Consider the following 19,375-nt stretch of genomic DNA (forward strand, 5'->3'; position numbering starts at 1 on the left):
AATCAGCAAACCTACAATTCTTTCATGTATCTGACTTAATTGCATTTTTGCGTCATTGCAAACGCACATCTCTCTCAAAAACTAAGGCCAAGGTGAATCTGCTCATCACAACAAGAATAGTAACTCACTAGTGAGTGAACTGTGCTGACAGCAGAAGTGTCTGTTGTTATGGCTACAGAGAGTTCATTTTTACTCCTCAAAGCCTGAGAGCTGTGTGCCCTGATGTACGTCTGTTTGTGGTAGTAGAATATTTTTAGGGAAGAATGTTGAATATGCCTAACCTAATGGTCAACTTGGTCTCTCTGAAAATGCTGTTTCCGTGTGAATGTCATGGCTAAAGTCCTAAATAACAAATAGATAAATCAATGGTGGTGCATAGTTGTCTGTGTGAACGCCTGACGGTGAGGCGATGCTCCCAGCAAGGCCAAGGCAGCATCTTTGGTACCACCCAAAAGTTTGGAATCCCATCCAGAGCATCTGCCCCCCCCACACACACACACACGCTCACCATCATCACCCTGTCCACTTGGTGATGTTTGTTTGATGTCGCACTGCTCCGGACACCCAGCCCCCCCGCCCCCCGTCCAGCTGTTGAGAGGCTTTTCGACTTTCCCAAGCCCCCTAGTGCCCTGGCTCGGGACACCCCCACCCCCCCATTCCTCTACTCCCCCAGGCCTGACTGCTTGCCTGCCTGCTCTTCTTGGCAGCCAGAGAGCCAGGGGAGGATCAGTATGACCGGGTGGTTGAGATAAGGACCACTTGAAGATCCCCACATTACCTCACCCGATAAGGAAACGAGTGGAGACGGAGAGAGGAAAGCGAGAGAGAGAGAGTCAGAGTCAGACAGCGATCTGGATGGATGGTGATGTGAAAAGAGGCAATTAGAAGCTGGTGGTCGTTGTGGATTTCACCTGCTGGTTGGGGTCTAGATGATCCTCACTGGGACTTGGTAGAGCCGGGTCTAAAGCCTGGTGAACTCTGGAGAGGCATTTTGGAGGTGTAATAGCATGCAAACACTTTCAGTGGCATCTGGAGACTTTTCTAACATCATTTTCCTTTTTTGCCTGTCAACGTTTTTTCCCGGACAGGATTTTGAGCTTCTTGTTATCAGCAAATTAGGTTTGGTTTGTTGTCTGTTGCCAAAGATGAGGTGTAATCACCTCAAGCATGACCTCAGACTGTGTGTTTTGTAGTGTGCAAACAAAAGCACTTATTAGATGATAGCGTCTCTTACAGGCTGATCCAGTCTGTCAGATGTATAGTGTAAACCCAAACCTGAAATCGAATCAGAACCTCCAACAGGGGAAACCGAATTCTCATCCAGCCAATGACGGGCTGCAACAGGAGCGACTGAAAGTTCTCATTAAGGCGTCAGGACAGTCTGCTACTCCGGTTTAGATCCATGGCTGCTGCGAATCCTTTGGAAAGCCTGATGTCAGTGGCAGTGAATCACCAGCTCATGTGCAGCGCCACAGCAGAGCCCCAGAGTGCACAGAGCGGACAGAGCGGACAGCCCCCCCAGAGCAGCAGCCCGGCGACGCGCAGCGCTCACAGGCAGAGCGCACGCAGGAAGTGGGTGAGTCACATTAATGAGTCACTTTAGATGCTTTCATAGGGGGTTTCTGTCTTTACTGGGTTAATGGAAGTGTTGTGCACTTACAGATGTCCTTGGTTAAGTTTCACAGGAGTCTAATTCTGGTTTTAAAGGCAGAAATGTGGCGACAGAGCAAGGAAAGTGTGCAGCATGAAGCTTCTGTATCAGATCTTCAGTCAAATAAATCAAGTTTACGACTAGCTGCAGTTTGATACACAGATTGTTACACTAGACTAGAATATGAGTATGTTTCTCCCAAAGCGGTGCGCAGGGGAAGGAAGCAAATTCTGCAGCTAAAATCAATCAAATTCATCCTCCTTTCTCCATTTTCACAACTTGAGTGACTTGACATTTAAACGCCAGTGTGACTCTTTCTCCCCTGCGCGGCGATGAAGGACTCAGCTCTTCTTTCTTAGGTTCTTCTTCTTTTCCACTCTCCACCTCCAGTCACATCTGTTATCTATCAGTTTAATGGGCGCTAATCTCACACGTCATAAATTACAATTTGTGTCGTTGATAAGTGTTGATTTAGCATTTTCTAAACTCTTCATAACACCTCCGAGGCCCAGGTTGCCAGGTTTGCTCACAAAGTTGATCCGATTTCAAAAGTAGTTAATGTTTCTAACTTACTACAAATTCTGATGAGTAAAGTTTGAAATGGCGCCAATGACGTCTCAATAATCAAAATGGAGCAAAGTGGTGATTGATTATCACTTTTCCACGGATTATGTGAGGGATTCATGGATAAATGAAAAGAATCGGATTCATCTTGTTTTTATCAGGGACAGGGAGAAGAAAGTTGACTGTAACAGTGTTGATAGATGGCTCCCTTCATAACGCTCCAGAGATTCCTCCATCATTCATCCATCTCTTCAAACAAAGCAGCCGTCCACAGATGAGCCTCAATTAAAGCCACAAAACACCAATGACCACAGCAGAGAGTTTGTGAAAGTTGTCTTATTCCTCCATGTGCTCTGGTCTCCAGGTGCAGCCTGTGTGTGGACCCCGGTCCAGCTCGGGTCCAAACTCTGCGTCCAGCCTGCAGGCCCGGGCCCTGAGGGGTCAGCACTCCCCGGAGAACGCAGCGCGAGAGCGAAGCCGCGTACGCAACCTGCGACAGGCCTTCCACAGCCTGCAGGTATAGAGCCTCACTCCGCACGATGCATCGCCTCAACCTGAGCAGAGTCACAGTCTGAATGTGTGTGTGTGTGTGTCTCCACAGGCCGCGTTGCCTTCAGTGCCTCCAGACACCAAGCTGTCCAAGCTGGACGTCCTGGTCTTGGCTACAAACTACATCGCCTACCTGACAGAGACTCTGGACCAGGGAGGGACCCTGGCTGAGCACACGTTGCCTTCCAGACCGGGCGGATACCTACATCCTGTTAAGGTAAAGGAGTCTGAATCTTGATATGCAGACTACTGAACACAAACCAGGGAGCAGATCTCTCAGTAGACCGCGGTACGGAGCGGAAACAGGACTGACTGAACCCTCTTTCCTTGCTTGTGTCCTCAGAAGTGGCCCATGCGTTCCCTGTTGTACTGTGGCAGCGTGGGGGAGCTGCTCACGGGCGTGCCGACCAATCAGATGTCTCTACCAGCACAGGACGGGACACGCCCACTGAGCCCCACCTCAGAGGACAAAGACTAACGTGAGGGACTAATGTGAGACACTTCACTGCGTCCAATCATGGGTGCGACTGTTCTACACCTTTGACTGATGGTGAGACGGCCGTGTGTAACCTTCTAACCCATCCAGCTTCATGTACAAAGTGAGGTTCAACCTTCCTGAGCTGCAGACAACAAAACAAAACCATCCAACCGAGAAACAGAATATGAACTACACATAAACTTAAAGAGTTCAAATGTTAATTTTCCTCATCCGTCGTCTGAGTTCCGATGTTCTTCTTCTGTGGTAGTGGGACGTGTTTCTGGCCGTCCTCACGCTCGACCTCATATTTCTAAAGCCTTTTCACAGCTTGTTATACTATTTCATTTCCCCTCCTCTACACCGCAGAGGTTAAAACCGCTTTAAGTTTTTTTTTTTTTAACACGTCCATACTAAATCGCAAAAGCGGTTGTGTATATGCTCCTTACGCACACACACACACACACACACCTACACACACACACGGCCAGACAACAGGCCTGAGTTAAGAGTTCCACCCCATTATCTGAGCAGCAGACAGCAGGATGACAGGAATAGATTTAATTTGAGGAAATGAAGAGGCTGCCTAAGTTGACAAATTACAGCGGCAATATTTATACGCGAAACATAAAACACAAATCATTGCGTGGTGGAACACTGTGTAACCCTTTATCTTGATTTACAGCTTTTGTACAGTTATAGTTTCATTTTGTCAGATGTTATTTTCACCGTATGGAAGATTCCGGTCACCTTTGTGCTTTTTTTTTTTTTTTTGTACAGATAAATAAATAAACCTTCACTTTGTTCGGGTCTTCTTTTTGTATCTAGATGGTTTTGCGAGCGTGTGTGATAACGTGTGTGTGTGTGTGTGTGTGTGGTGGGAGTGAAGGATGAGACAGACAGATCAGCAGTGAGGGAGGGATTGTTGTGGGAACAGGGCAGCTGTCTGTTCAGCTGTGACCACCTCGTATCTCTGCTGTAATGACCACTTAGTTTTCATTAGAGCGCCACAGAATGTTCTCTCTTACTTTGACCAAACTCCAGATTTACCAAAACTATGTGTATGTGTGTGTGTGTCAGTCACGCGCACACACACAGACATAGTTTTTCCTAGACAAGACTGGTTTCACTGTTGAACTCAGAAATAGTCGAACAGTCATTTCTAATGCGTACGTCCTGACAGGTGAAACTACAGGACGTTCATTAGAGTGCCTACCTCCTCCAAGGCCAACAAAGTCTAGAAGACAGTAAAGTAAAAGCAAATCTTCCTCAACGCTTAACCCACCAAATTCCTGAACAGTCCATTGCAGGGATTGGACCTATTGATCATCTATCAGGGTTAGAAATGTGTGTATGAGGCCGACACACACTCTCTGTTCCTGCCTCCTGCTGTGGAGCCTTCAGGGCACCTTGACACTGCTTGGATTTGGGATTTCCCCATTTTTCCCAGCCAGACCTTGAATTCAAATCTGACCGGCTGCGAGGCCTCGTCACTGTTTTGCAGACGGTGCTGTCGCTGTGTTCCGTGTGGGAGAATGAACAAATGGAACATTTAGAGGTGAGGTCCAGTAGATTTGCCTGTTTAGATCCGTTATTTAGCTTTTTCTTGTGAGCTGATTGAGTCGAATCTCATCCGCAAATGAGTTTGTACCTACTTTTGCTTACGTTTATCTTGAAATCGAGCAAATTCGAACATTAAGAATTGATGGTCTGCTGCCTGGTGTCTTGCTCAAGGGCAAGGGTAGGAGTACTACACCTGGCATGTATGTGTTTGGATGGTGGGGGAGGTGCTGGACTCGAACCCTGAACCTTCTTACAGCTCTTCTCATCTTTCCTTCCACACGTGTTTATTTATTTATCGCCGCGGTGTCGCACCTTGATTTACTTTATTATTGTTGAATCACGTTCACTAAATATTCACATGAGTGATTTCCGTGACGACTCGCGGCTCTAATTCATAACGTTTGGCTTCGGCGCTGGTGAGATGAATTCAACTTTGGCCGAGCGAGTTCATTTATGAGTTACACAGAGTGAGATGTGGAGATAACAGGTTGATTAAAGAAGTGACACCGCAGCTTACACACATCTCTGCCGTTCAGTTTGCAGTAGAAAAAAAAAAGAAGAAGGCGATTTGTAAGCGATGCACTTTGTCATCTCATTACAGATTTCAAACATCCACCAACTATTAAAACGCCAGAAGTCCAGATGCTGCTCGTCACTTGGCTGGATGAAAGCTTTGTGCTCTATTAAGGAGTTACGACCCCGTAACCACAGCGATGCTTACTCTCTCTTCCTAAAATATACTCTTGATATGAAAACAAGCAACAGTCTCAGCTGAACAGAATAAAACCCAATCAGAACACCGTCCAGGGAAGAACCCATCACAGTTTGGCCTGATGGTGGCACTGTCATTATGATTTTGCTGTGGGCGTGGCTCATTCTTCAAATTGCGCCAATTATAAGTTTATTTAAGTTTTAAGTTTGTGGTTTTCTAAGTCTCATCAATAATCTGTTTCATCACTGAGCCACGTGGTCATGATTGGAGGACTATTCGGCGTTCCAGTATCCTTCTCAGTAGACTGATTATTATAGTAAGTTGCAACAAATGAAGGCTCGGCACTGAGATCAGATCCTATAAGTCATGTTGATGTTTGCAGGGTGGATCAGAGTCTCTCTCTCTCTCTCTCTCTCTCTCTCTCTCTCTCTTTCTCTCTCTCTCTCTCTCTCTTTCTCTCTCTCTCTCTCTCTCTCGGCCCAGACTAACTGAACTCATCTTCCAGTTGAACAAGATGGGCTCGGCTCCACGAGAAACAAGCCCAGCGTTCAAGGCTAGCCCCATAAATCTCTCCGGAGGGGAGGCTGCCCCCATTTCCCGTACGTAGCGATGACTAATTTGGAGTCTTGACTACTCAGGCAGAGAGCGAGAGAGAGGGAGAGGTTACCAGAGGAGAGGGGACGCCAGATGCTGGTTTGGTAGAGAGACACGTGGAATCCAAAAGCATCCATCTACATCCAACACATCTACTTTTTTTAAAAACGTGGAATTCAGAAGTGAAGCTTTTGAAGGTTGTGCAGCCGAGCGTATACGTGGAGGTGTGAGAACGTGGGAATGACTGAGAGGAAAAGATATGCAGCGTGATGATATGAACTCGTATTCCCTCATCACGCTGCGTTTACTTTGGACCAGATTAAAGGAGAGAGGCTCCTTTGTTGTGTTTTTAACCTAAGGCTTCTTTATTGCATCATTGTTTGCTCCAAACACAGACTGAGACATGTGACATGAGCAGTTTCCTCACAGGTGCAACATAAGGGAGGACCTCCATCTGAAGGCCCTGAGGCTGCCTTTAAACTGTGTGTGTGGTTGTGTGTGTGTGTGTGTGTGTGTTGATGTGCGCTCACCCATGTTTTCCATGTAAAGATGTAAAAAGCTGTTGATGTCCCCGGCGCTGCCTGAGGCGAGGCTGCGTCCCGGCCGTCTGCCCCTCATCCACTCATGTTAGGCAGATAATCAAGCATACCTCCGCTATCTGGGCTCATTACGGTCGGTACACACTGATCGCAGGCTGGATTTATGGAGCTCTGTGGCCACACTCCCCCCCGCTTTGGCCCGGGCCTTCACTGGGAACCGGGTGGAAGTCTCGAGTGAAAGGGATGACAGCGAAGAGGAGGAGGAGGAGGATGATGACCGGGAGAGAGAAGGATGAAGAGGGGAGCGGCAGAGAGAGAGATGGATGACAAAAGGAAATAAAGACAGAGGAGGATGGATGGAGGAGAGAAGTCCTTAAGAGGAGATGAAGAAAAGGAGGAATAGGGAGGAAGAGGATGGTGCCACAAATCCAAGTGAATACAGAAAGCAATAATTTGTAATAGATTTGTTTGGGAATTTAGATAAAGTTGAGTTTACATGCAGGATGAGGGGTTGTGTGTGTGTGTGTATGCTCATCAGCCATCTACTGCCCTCTATGGAGACAAACTGGGAGATAACAATTAAAACAATTACACACAGACCCTCAGTGAGTTTACTTTGGATGTTGATGTTTGTTCTTAGGTTTGTACTCAAAGCAAACACCTCAGAGAAGTTATGGAGTTTGTCATCACTTTAATAATTTGATCTCAGTTAAAGTACATCAACCTCATGAATCTAATTGTTGTACATTCAAACATTCAACATCAGGGAAAAAGGAAAAACACATCAGGAGACTTTCACTTAGGACCTTTCAACCCATCATGACACAGAGAGCAACACTTGATGGGTAAGAGGAAGCCGTGTGTCAAAGAAACGACAAAAAAGATCAAACATGGGGTTTCCATGACGTTTTGGATGGAGATTTGGCGTATTTGCAGTAAAGTTGGACACGTTTTCTTCCTTCACCTGCTCTGGGATCCGTTACAAACAGGAATCCTTGAGCTTAAGCGATAAACTGAACCCTTTGGGTCTTCAGCCAGACTCAGCCAGACTCCACCCGCCTGCTGGAGGTCTGGACAGAGAGATTTGGGGGAGAGCTCACATAGCAGCCGTGACTCCTGGACTCCATGCAGAAAAACAAAAATAAACCATCAGAGAAGACATCATGGAGAGAAAACAACTAAAGCGTTAAAAGAAAAGCGACGTCATCACATCACAGAGGTTTGTATGAAGGCACGGCCAAGCAGAGGAGCCACGCAGGCTGCAGTGCTTAGGTGGGGCTTTGTTTGTTTTTTTGGAATGCATTCTGGATAGAAATTCTTGTGAATGGAAGAACAAACAGGATAATGAATATAATAATATATATTTATTATCACAGGAAATTACTAAGTGCCACTCTTTAACTTCAGAACTGTATTTAAATCTTCAAGGATGTGGTTTCTCTTCTTGATATTCAACAGAACTAAAAGGTAAAGGCTCCACTGTACCGCCTGCTGACCTTCACTATGTATGTTAGCGTTCATTAAAGTCACAGTGCTACATTAAAGGTCAATAAAAGGACAACATTAACATCGTATTTAATCTCCGGGGCGTATCAAAGGTTTCGTCGCTAGGGTAACACTACAGGCACACACTTCAAGTAATTTCAGGTATGAAGGATTCAACACAATGCAATCATAAATAAAACAAGGTTTGTCCCGAGTACGCATTTGTCACAGGATGCAATTTAAAAAACGACTACAAAATGTTTTTAGGGAGCCATTCGAATGTTTTTTTCAACAGTTTGTGAATGTTCGGGGCGAGAATATGGCGCCGCCGCCGCAGCATCGACGCTACATACAGCTGTGTGATGAGCATCCAGCCTTCACCACGTGATGCTGCCGCCGCTGCGTTTAAGGCGCTAAACACGTGACTGTGTGGAGCTGCAGGTGGAGGTGAGGTCATGTTAGGATGATGTCATCTGAGAGGAGCCAGCTGCCATATTCTGCCCCGCATTCACCGACCGGCACATTCCATGGCTCTTGCATATAGAATTGCACATTTCACTTCATGAAATGTGTGTAGGCTTTATGTGAAATTACAAAAATATACAATATGATCTCAAATATACAGCAATGTTCTGTAGGTACAAATCAAAAAAAAATCATATTCTATATGCTTTGGATAAATATAGGCATCTCAAAGGTTTACGATGACATCACACACGTCTCTGCTTCAGTAATGGACCGGTGCTTACATGGTGTAGCATCTGAACAGAGGGGGATCTGCTCCACAGTCCTAACAGGTCTGAGCCACTGTGAAGGCCTAGAAGCTGCACTGGAGAACATAAAGGCGACTAACACACTGCTGCCAGACGCACTTCATTGTACTTGTACGATGAAGAATCTGAAATCTAGCAGTAGGACTGTGTGAAGTATAAGACACAGGGCGCTTAACCCCCAGTATACCTCAGCCTATATACATGTGTGTATATACAGTACAACTAGAACTTACTGAACTCTGTGTGTGTCGAGGAGAAGAGGTTTTTAAGTTCAATTAACTCTTTGGGAGCAAGTGTAGAAGGCAAAACTAGTGTAAGATTTCCAGGCTACAAACCATAGTAAGTCACATGGGAAAACACAGCCAAGTCCATTATCAGGCCATGGTACAACAGCACCAACACACACACACACACAGACACACACACACACAGAGGCACATCTCTGCTCTCACGATGGCGGAGATGGCAGGAAGAGATGCCAAGGACAGGTGGCCAAGAATTCAATAATTCCAAAAAATGACCGTGTTGACGATGCAGATGTTTGCACAAAGAGTTAAGAAAACGTTTTGTGCAGCAGAATTTCACAAAATAAGTACAAAGTGTAAAATGAAAAGTCTCACAAGCTGGCACTGAAACACATGGATCCAAATTTAGAAAAAGATAAAGACCTAGAAAGATGCTTGAACAGAAAGAGAAATAATACTTAAGATGATAAACTCATAGGTTTGTTTAGTGAGACGGAGCTAAAGGTCCAGTGAGGTCTGTGGCGGCGGCGTCTCTCTTGGATTGCCAGCTGTGTTGTTGTGCTTTAAGCAGGCCGGCGGTCTCAGGGGTGAACCCGTGGCGACACAGGAAGGTTCTACGCTTCTAACACTGAGCTGTAACTGTGACATCACCGCACCGCACCAAACCAAAGCAGGTCCCCCACATCTAACGGAGAAACGTCAACATCTAAGTCACCCGGCAATGAAATGAGGCACTTTAGTTCATGGGAGGTTTGAGTAGAAGATGGATACGCTGATGGACAGATGTGAGGTGTGGGTCTGGTCGTGCTGTTGTGCGTTTACAACGGGGCGCGACACAGACACGCAATGGCAAAATTCAAATCCTCCATAGACCGCATGAAGTAAACTTAAGATGTCAATATGGAACCGCCGTAGCTGTAATAATTGTGCTCCATCTAACTGGTCGCCGTGGAAACCATCTTGTCCACAGGCTGTTTGTTTTTGTGTTCTACATCTACAGCAGCAGCTACATTTAAATATCAGTATTGTCTTTATACTTTACCTTCTCTTACAGATTGAGTGGCATTCTATTTGATCTACTTCCATCTGCTCTAGAAAAGTCATCAGTCTCACAAACTCACGTCTAATAACTACCTGAATGAGCTCCGTGTGCATTAAAGCTCCTGAGACTCTCACCGTCGCTCCTCTTCCTCTCCACTTACACCTTCTGATTTCCAACATTTGGGATGTGGGAGCAGAATTCCAGCCTGGGAATGAACTTCCAGAGTCTGTGGGTTCCAGTAGGCTCCACCCCTTCCCAACAACACGTTCTTTAGCCTTCGCCACCATCCTAAACAAATGCTTACAGCGTTGCAAAATGTAGACTTTTGGGACAAAACTCCAACATATAAGTAAAGGACAAACATTTAAAAGCTCCGGACACACACACACACACACACACACGTACACACGCACACTCGCACACACACAGGAAGAGTATCCTTACAGTTCTCTGTTCCCTAGTTGGGTAAAGAGTGTGCAGACGCGCGTGCTCGCTGTGTGCAGAAGGAAGAGAAGGGGAAGAAGAAGAAGTGGAGCTTCACAAAGCCGTCTCCTGGACCGTGTGACCCTTCAGCAGGTGCGACGGCAGCGGACACCCCGCCTCCTCGTCGTCCTCTTCCTCCGTCTGCGCCTTCTCGCTCTCCGCCTCTTTGTCCTCCGTCACCGTGTCCTCTTTGCAGAACGGCACTCCGTTGCTGTCTTTCTGGGCCTTCTGGTACAGCTGTGTGTCCACCGGGTTAGGCTGCTCGGGAACATCAACACAAATCTTAAAGTTAAAGCAAACGCGGCGGGGGAACGGGACGCCACTGCCGGTTGTAAACACAAGTTTTACCTTGTAGGCCAGGGGAGTGACACAGCACAGCTTCTCCTTGTAGCGCTCCGGAAGGAAGAAGAGGAGTGTGCCGAGGACGGGGAACACCGTGCCGGGGGTCAGGTCCTTCTCCTTCATGGGTCCTGTCAATCAGACAACACAGCTCCCAGTGTCAGTGTGGAGAGAAGAAGAAGAAATGAGCTCCAAGCATCTGGAGAGCCACAGAGGTGTATATTCAGCTTACAGTCATAGCCCAGAAAAGGAATGTGTGTGTGTGTGTGTGTGTGTGTGTGTGTGTGTGTGTGTGTGTGTGTGTGTGTGTGTGTGTGTGTGTGTCTACCTGTTAGCAGGCTGACCAGCAGGCCTACCACTACGACAGTGGCTGAGTTGTGGGCACTGTACCACATGTAAGATAAGGAGTATATGGCCTCCACACCTGTCCGCCTGAAGGAGGAAGAGAAGAAGAGGGAGGAAACATCAACACACAGACAAGGAAACATCTGCCGCCCTCTGGTGGCAAACTGTCTGGACGTGTCGTTCGCTGTACCTCGGCCTAGTTGTGACGGGGCCGAGCGTCGTCATGATGGCGGTGGTCATGTTGCCGAGCAGTGGTAGGGCGGTGGTCATGTTGCCGAGCAGCGGTAGGGCGGTGGCGTTGAGAGGCGGCAAAGGGACAGGGACAGACATGCGCATCACGAAATTGCCGATGCCGATCCAGAAGGCCATGGCGAGGCCGGTGACTAAGCCCACCACGGCACCCTGAGGTGGGAGAGGACGGAGACGGAGGGTGCTTAGCGTGTGTTACTGCCATGGCAACCGTAGGAGGATAATGAAGAAAAAAGGACTCACGGTGGAGTTGGCCCAGGGGAAGAACATCCCCAGACAGAAGAGGCCCAGCAGAGGACCGCCCACCATCCCGAAGATACTGAAGGCTGCCTGGGTGAGGGGGAGGAGGTCAGGGGTCACAGAGGAAGAGACAGCAGGGAGGTTTGATATCTGTATCTCCATGTTCTTCTTCTTCATGTACGTGTGAACACTTACCTGCAGCACGGAACCCATGAGTGAGGCCACGTACGCCATCGCCAGACACACCAGCCCGTAGGCCAATGCTGTGAGACAGAACACCACAGTAATGAGCACACACACACACACACAAACACACACACGCACTCACAGACACACACACTCTTACTGTACTTTTGTTTGTGAACCATTGATTGCATTGAGTGAGACTAAAGGTGCAACACACACACACACACACACACACACACACCAAGTCCCTTTGACAGCAGCGTGGCTTTGGCTTCTGTCATGTGTGGAAAGTGAGGCTTGATCAGATCCTCCAGTGTGACCGTTGCCAACGAGTTGAACGCTGATGAAATGGTGCTGCAGGGAGAGAAACACAACAGCTTATAAACAACACACAGCACCTATACACACACACACACACACACACATTATCCAGACACCTGCTGGGCTGAAGCGGCGGATCGTAAATCACAAACATCAGGAAAACAAACATTTGCCTAATTATTCTGCTCAGTCCCGGCTGGAGGAGACGTTTTACCTGAGGGCTCCGCTGAAGAGGCAGGCCACAAAAAGCCCCGAGAGCCCAGGCAGGTCCCTGAAAACGTCCATGACAAAGTACAGCACCATCTGCAGGACAAAGCTCAGTATTACAGAGACAAAACAGATCCCAACAACTCACGACAGCACAAAACGTCTGAAGATTGAAACCATTTCCTTTATTTCAACAAAGCTGACTCTGAGCAGGTGACGTCTCACCTGGTCGTTGGTTTCCACGTAGCCCTTATCCAGAGGACTATCCTCTCCGTAGCGGGCGTACATGACCAGGCCCATCAGGCAGCCCAGACACAGAACGATCTGTTGGCACGGGAACACCACGTAACACGACCTGCAGGGACACCAGGGGTTAAGACTACATCACAAGACTTCCACATCACAAGGGCAGCAGTTTATTTTGTTATTGTACGAAGCAGCTGAGCGACGGCCGGTACTGACATGACGGCTTCTCTTTCCGTACGGGAGCTGAGGTATCTCTGGACCTGGGCCTGGTTGACCCCGTACAGCGCCAGCATCAGGAAGACTCCGCCCACACCCAGCGTCCAGAAAGTGTGGCGCTCCAGCGGGTCGGGGTTCAGGCTGGACGGGGGCAGAGAGAGCGACACACAGGTGAGACAGGTGGGTTTGTTTTACAGACGGGTGGGGGGAACGATCACTCACTCTAATCCGGCGATGCGGCTGCCGTTGCACGCTTTCCTCCAGACCTCGCCGATGCCTCCCGCCTTGCTGGTCCCCACCACGATCACCGCCAACTGGCCCGCAAACATCACCACGGTCTGAAACACGTCCGTCCACATCACGGCCTTCAGACCGCCCTGGAGAGGACAGAGGCGGCGGTTTTATATTCTAATCACCGTGGCGATGACTTACACGGGCAGCTTACGATAGCAGCTTCAAATTACAAAAAACATTAGGATCTGTATGAGACTGGACGATGGAGGAACAGATGGGAAAAGGAGCTTCAGCAGGGAGAGGGACAAGAACTGAAGACACAAAGACACAAACGAAGGGGCGGAGACTAAACTGAACTGAGGGAGACGTTAGCAGAAGCGGGGACAGTGGTTGGTTCCTAGGCTGTGAGGGACAAACTCCAGAACAAAGACTTCAGCAGCTCACCAGAGTTGTATATAACGTGCACACCAATCCCATGGCTAGCACTGCCCCCCACAGGTCAAAACCAGTCACTGCAAATGAAAAACGTAATGAAGACATTAGCAAAAGAAAAGAACACAGTCCACTGCACTCGTCTCTTTGATTTAAACTCGGTCCAAACTGAATCTCAAGGGTCAGAAATGTCACAGATGTAGTGAGATGTGACCGGACAGAGAAGGAGCCACGGAGTTATTTACCTGCGTTGAGAGCCAGAGCCGGAGCGTACAGGACCACGCCCATGTAGACGACCTGCAGGGGGCAGAAAATCACATGAGGCGCTCGGCTGCTGCTGACATTTGACCTCATAAAGGGGTCACAAGCAGAAAGGCAACAAATTCATCCTGAACAAAACAGTTGACTCAGATTCGACATTCAGCCCTGAAAGTGGCAAAAACAATGAGAACATCAAGATACCATCTGAAATATGAAGGTCACGGTCCCACATATGCGGACCGTCTTGTTGAAGCGCAGCTCCAGATACTGAGGAGAGGACAGACGAGGACAGACGAGGACAAAACAGGTCTGGGTTAGGAACGTCATGGAAATGTCATCTTAAACCTTCCAAAAGATAAGAGGGAATTTAAAAACATGGACACTTATTAGCCTTTACTGCCGTGCTTGTGTGTGTGTGTGTGTGTGTGTGTGTGTGTGTGTGTGTGTGTGTGTGTGTGTGTGTGTGTGTGTGTGTGTGTGTGTGTACCTCGTAGGCGCTGGACAGCCTCAGCCTATAGAAGACGGGTATGAATACATGGGCGGGGATGAGCAGGCCCAGGAAGTAGGAGCAGCCCAGGAACCAGTACTGCGTGCCGTACGTGTAGATTTCCGACGGCGCTCCCAGGATGGCCACCGCCGACTGGAACGTGGCGAGCAGGGACAGGGATACGGGCAGGCAGCTCATGGATCTGTCGGCCATCAAGAACTCCTGCGGCGAGGAAAAAACGTCAACGTCAACACATGAAAGCAGGGCGTCCTCCCCTCAGCTTGAGAACCCGCCGGCCGTGACGTCGGCGCCCCACCTGTGTCGTGCGCTGGCGCCCGCCGCTGAAGGCGTAAAACAGGCCGATGCCGGCTGAGGCCACCAGCAGCAGGGCGAAGATGACGTAGTCCACCGTGGTGAAGTGCATCTGGACTACGTCCCCCATGATGCCGCTGGAGGGGGAGGGAGGGGGCGAAAGCTGCAGGAAGCACGGCCTCGGGTTGAACGCAACGTCAGAAAAAGTGCTTCCGCATACGGTCACTCACTTACACCTGGGGGAGGAGGAGGGAGGTTAAAGGTTAAAGATTCATCAACATAAAGCATCAAGACCATGTGGGACCAAATGAACTAGAGACTGAGACTGAGACATTGGGTCTGATGTGATGGTTTGGGGATTGAAGTGATATAAAATGATTTGGGGTTAAATTATGTCCAAACATTGAACTGAAGAGAAGTGAATGTACGAGGAACTCCGGTATGAAAGAGGAAGTGAAACAGTTGGACACAAATTACCAAGAAAGAAAGAATGAAGCTGACTAATTGAGTCAAATCTGAGTCCTTCTCATCGCCAGAGCACCAGATGGAACAAACACACACTTTACTTAAAAAAATGAAGCAACTGACGACCAAAGAAAGTAGCAATTATTCCTCCTAATCCTGGTGGAAACAAAGATTCAGCCAAGGTTCAAAGCCAGGACTTACCTACTTAGATGAAGGCTGCTGCTGCTGGGCTCACAGGAGATAAGCTGATTGCTCAAAGGCACTGCAGAGGAAAATGAGAAGGAGAAATCAGCAGGTTAGGAGGACCGGACCCTACAAGCCCCGCCCACTGACTCCACCGACTCCAGCGCCCTCGCCTGTGAGAACTCCGCTTATCACAATATTGTTCCGTTCAAACCTCCAACGTGAGTGTGATCCATCCTGAACACACTCTCTGCTCCACACTGAATACTTTACCTAAACACAACCTGAGCTTGTTTGGTGTTTTTACAGGAGACACACACACACAGTTTGCGCCCCGGGGGGGGATGTGTGTGTTCGGGGCTCGGCCTAGTAAAGACTCAGAACACACAGCAGGTTCATCTGACAGCCTTCTCACTTTCTATGAGTGTAATTCTTGTATTGTTACGCCTTCGTCTGCGTCGACCTCTGAACCCGTAAAGCTCCGGTGGCGTGACTTTACTGCGTCTTTAACAACTTTGGGCCGATAGCAGGAATCTGTCGTTCTGCTCCTTTATCTCTTAGGCTGCGGTAAAATAATCCCAAAGGTCAAGAGACGAGCATCACGAGTGTTGCGTTAAAAGCATGTGAGTGTGTGTGTGTGTGTGTGTGTGTGTGCGCGGACACCAGAGCGACTGAGCCAGCGCAAAAAAGTTAAAGGACTTTCTCAAAAGGTCGGCGGGCGGAATTCCTGGGCGTCCTGGGAAAATGCGGGGAGGAAGGCTGGTGATTAACACGCTGTTCTGGCTCAAGGACGGCTTTCATGTCAGAGCGCCACGTTAAACTTTCACCAGTCTGCCTGCTGGAAATGGCAGCGAGAGGCAACGGTGTCAAATGACCACGGGAGGCTAAAGGCAACTTCAAGTAGGAACCAAAAGAGCCCTCACTCTCTCTCTCTCTCTCTCTCTCTCTCCGAGGCGGTGGTCGTGCGGGAGTGTGGCTGTGCGATCGCGTCTGTCAAACGGGAGTCGTGTTCTGGGATGGCAGGCGCGTCTGTGATCTTCCTGAGCGAGGCTGATCGAGCTCCGGCCGTCTGACCCGATTACATCCCCTGCTCATGGCTCTGCACCATGACCTCTGACCTATCCCGAGTCCGCTACAGTTTGAAACGGAGAAACAGGAAACTCTATTCATGTCTGCATTCTACTGTAGGTTAATGATGAGCTCTGCTGAGACGTTTCCATAACAGAGGAGCTTAGACCTGATCCATTACTGCACTGATTTACACACTCAACTGCTGGGTCTTGCAGCTGGTTGCAGCTTGCACACACACCTGACTTTGCTACGGGAAAAATATTCTAATGCTTAAAATCCTGAGGTCATTGCCCTCTTGTTAAATACACCAATGAAGAGCGTGAATGTGGGGTCAATGAGCATCATCGTCATCATCGTCATCATAACTAAGCATCACAGGAAGGTCAGGGAGACCGCAGTTGCCTGGCAACACAGGGACAATGATTGTTGAGGTATAAGGAGCTACGCTGGGAGCTCTTCCTCCCCCACAGCCCCTTCTTCCTCTGTGTCAATGGTGGAAAATAAAAATGGTAGCGTTTAATGATGAGAGAGAAAAACACGGCGTGTGAAGGTGTGCAGCTGCAGGCCGGAGCTTTGTAGGGCACAGAAGAAGAATCAGACCGCTCAAAGGCTTTTCAGGTCCAGGCCGCAGACAAACACACTGATGCAGACACAAGCATTATTTGATGTGCAATGTCAAACAGAAGAGCAGCAGGCAGTGTGTGTGTGTTTGTGTGTGTGTGTTGTTTCTAGGATAAACACCAGGGAGACACTATTGTTCTTGGCAGCATGGAGATGAAGTCTGTTTGTACTCCAGCCAGCTTCACACTTGGCCTAAATCATCTCCAATGTGTTTTCTAACACGGTAACAACAGCTCTTAAGATTGACACATGTTGACCCACACACAGCACATCACAGCAACACTGTGTGTGACTCTATTAAGAGGCTGTTACAAGCTCAAGTCCATGGTTTTGTGGAGGACGATGGGATACAAACAGGCTACTGACAGCACTCAGGTGTGTGATAATGATGTAACTATGATCCAAATCCAAACATCACACTTCTTCTTCTGGGTCTCTGTCACAGCAGCTGAAACCCAGTCAGAACTGCTGAGTCAGCATGAGCTCACCTCCACGCCGAAGTCAGTGGAATGTTTACAGCCTTTGTTATGTTATTACAGTGATGTCATTACAGTGATGTCATAGCCTCCTGGGACCTGAACATTTCTTTTGTATGCATTTTATAATTTTTATCATATGACCTCATAAGTCACATATGAACACACAGAGTATAACTGTGTAACATTTCTACCGGTCTGCCATGTTTTTAGGTGGCAGGGAAAAATGTCCACACATGAGGACAACAGGTTTACGTTAAGCATAATGACATATAAGATGAAGGGACGGAGAAATAGTCCAGAGATGAGGACGCAGGGTCACAGGGGGATATACATCTATATCTATATGTCTATCTGGGCCTATATTATACTCTAATCCATCATAATAATGCATGTGCGCACAGTAGGACATCATGGTTGGAGTGTGTGCACCCATGGGCCCCTTGGCTTGCGAGTATCTCAGCAACCTCAAAGGCCAGCGATGTGTGTAATCATTAAGCTGAACCCTAACCTGCACAGAGGAAAACCACAATGGGAACACCAAGAGACGGATGGAGTAAAGGTGGCAGACGACTCTCATCATAGACATAGATTAGATAGAGAAGTTATCGATACGCTGAAGGAAAGTCTCCTGATCAGCAGAGATAAAGCTCCACACTCAAAAGGAAAAATAAATGACCTATTTGCTGTTATCACTGAGGGACTTTAAGTAACCATGTCCATTGGGGGTTTAAATAACTATTTACACAAAATGTTGCCACCGGCTAGACGTAGCAAACGTTACAATGCAAATATGACGTGAGTTTCGCTTTGGCTACGTCAACAAGGTCAAATGAGAACACGCGGGTTTGCTGCCGAATAGTAACTGGATAATAAGATGATAAATGAGATACTGGGTCATGAGTTCCCACAAGCAAGCAAGTCATTCATAGCAGCGTGTGTGTGCGTGTGCGTGTGCGTGTGTGTGTAGTAAGCTAGCCAAACCGGCTTTTGAACCTTTCCGTCTGAAAGCGTGGCTGCCGGTTAGCGTGGTGGCAGCGAACGCAACAGTACGAGTTTTTACCCAGCTGTTCATACAAACATCCGCCAACCACCAACCGCCGCCATACTACCGAATGAATGGCAGACAAGTTCTCAACCTAACATGCTGTTATCACCTAACATGCTTCTTTCGCCCTCAAACTTCACCGGTCCGCCGTAGAACTTGACACCGGCTCACTACATTCACGCTAACATGTAAAAAGATAATTTGCACACTAATATGAAATAAAGGCTCGTACCTGTTCGGCGCGCTGTCACACACACATACACATACACACACACGTTTCCAGTCCGCATCACTATGACGGACTTCAGACCGCCTTCTCTCCTTGACACCGGATGCGTTCAAGTGCTCCTGGTAATACGGCAACTACGGCTCGGACCTCCTTTCGTCCTAGAGAGCCGTATGTTTCACCCGTTCAGTTCTAGAAAATGTCCAATTCGTCGTCAACCACTCAATTAGTTTTCTTAAAATATTAAATACGAACATATATTTGAATAATTGCAGCCTATTTAACATAGATTGGTGTCACCATGTCGTGACTCAACAAGAGAGGAAGAACACAATCACAATAGACGTGAATTCCGCTTTAATTTTTATGACATCGTTATCTCTTGGTGTCATTTAATGTCACGTGATTTTATATTTCAATTGCGTCAATATATGTCACCAACCTTCAAGGTCTCAGCCCTTATTTGTCGCGTTTGGCAAACCCTGGTCGTGATGGCATAATATCCGATAATCATGAAGGCAGCATTACACGTGCT

At 47.9% G+C, this 19,375-nt stretch overlaps 2 protein-coding genes across 4 annotated transcripts; one reads left to right on the forward strand and one right to left on the reverse strand.

Moving 5' to 3' along the window:
• Positions 1 to 1,141: 1,141 nt before the first annotated feature.
• On the forward strand, positions 1,142 to 3,248 carry tcf23 (transcription factor 23). The gene is made up of 4 exons (XM_076160237.1): positions 1,142 to 1,576; positions 2,580 to 2,732; positions 2,817 to 2,981; positions 3,108 to 3,248. Exons 1-4 carry the CDS (start codon positions 1,403 to 1,405, stop codon positions 3,240 to 3,242), a joined length of 627 nt encoding a protein of 208 aa, XP_076016352.1. The 5' UTR covers positions 1,142 to 1,402; the 3' UTR covers positions 3,243 to 3,248.
• A 4,070-nt stretch (positions 3,249 to 7,318) lies between these two features.
• Positions 7,319 to 18,917, reverse strand: LOC143008436 (sodium-dependent multivitamin transporter-like). 3 transcript variants are annotated; one of them, XM_076160201.1, is made up of 18 exons: positions 18,847 to 18,917; positions 15,421 to 15,477; positions 14,755 to 14,986; positions 14,439 to 14,660; positions 14,153 to 14,218; positions 13,936 to 13,987; positions 13,703 to 13,770; positions 13,247 to 13,401; positions 13,025 to 13,165; positions 12,788 to 12,917; positions 12,570 to 12,658; positions 12,276 to 12,388; positions 12,044 to 12,111; positions 11,852 to 11,938; positions 11,550 to 11,761; positions 11,343 to 11,446; positions 11,024 to 11,145; positions 7,319 to 10,933 (listed from the first exon to the last, which is right to left on the reverse strand). In XM_076160201.1, exons 3-18 carry the CDS (start codon positions 14,878 to 14,880, stop codon positions 10,730 to 10,732), a joined length of 1,959 nt encoding a protein of 652 aa, XP_076016316.1. In that variant the 5' UTR covers positions 14,881 to 14,986; positions 15,421 to 15,477; positions 18,847 to 18,917; the 3' UTR covers positions 7,319 to 10,729. The 3 variants fall into 3 exon arrangements, with proteins under 3 accessions (XP_076016316.1, XP_076016315.1, XP_076016317.1); XM_076160200.1 differs by having other exon boundaries at positions 15,417 to 15,477; XM_076160202.1 differs by lacking the exons at positions 14,755 to 14,986; positions 15,421 to 15,477; positions 18,847 to 18,917 and having other exon boundaries at positions 14,153 to 14,296; positions 14,439 to 14,509.
• Between the last annotated feature and the right edge of the window lie 458 nt (positions 18,918 to 19,375).

Source organism: Genypterus blacodes, unplaced genomic scaffold (assembly GCF_046128005.1).
Source record: "Genypterus blacodes isolate CSIRO-AG114 ecotype Tasmania unplaced genomic scaffold, CSIRO-AGI_Gbla_v1 ptg000104l_1, whole genome shotgun sequence".
Taxonomy (NCBI): Eukaryota; Metazoa; Chordata; class Actinopteri; order Ophidiiformes; family Ophidiidae; genus Genypterus; species Genypterus blacodes.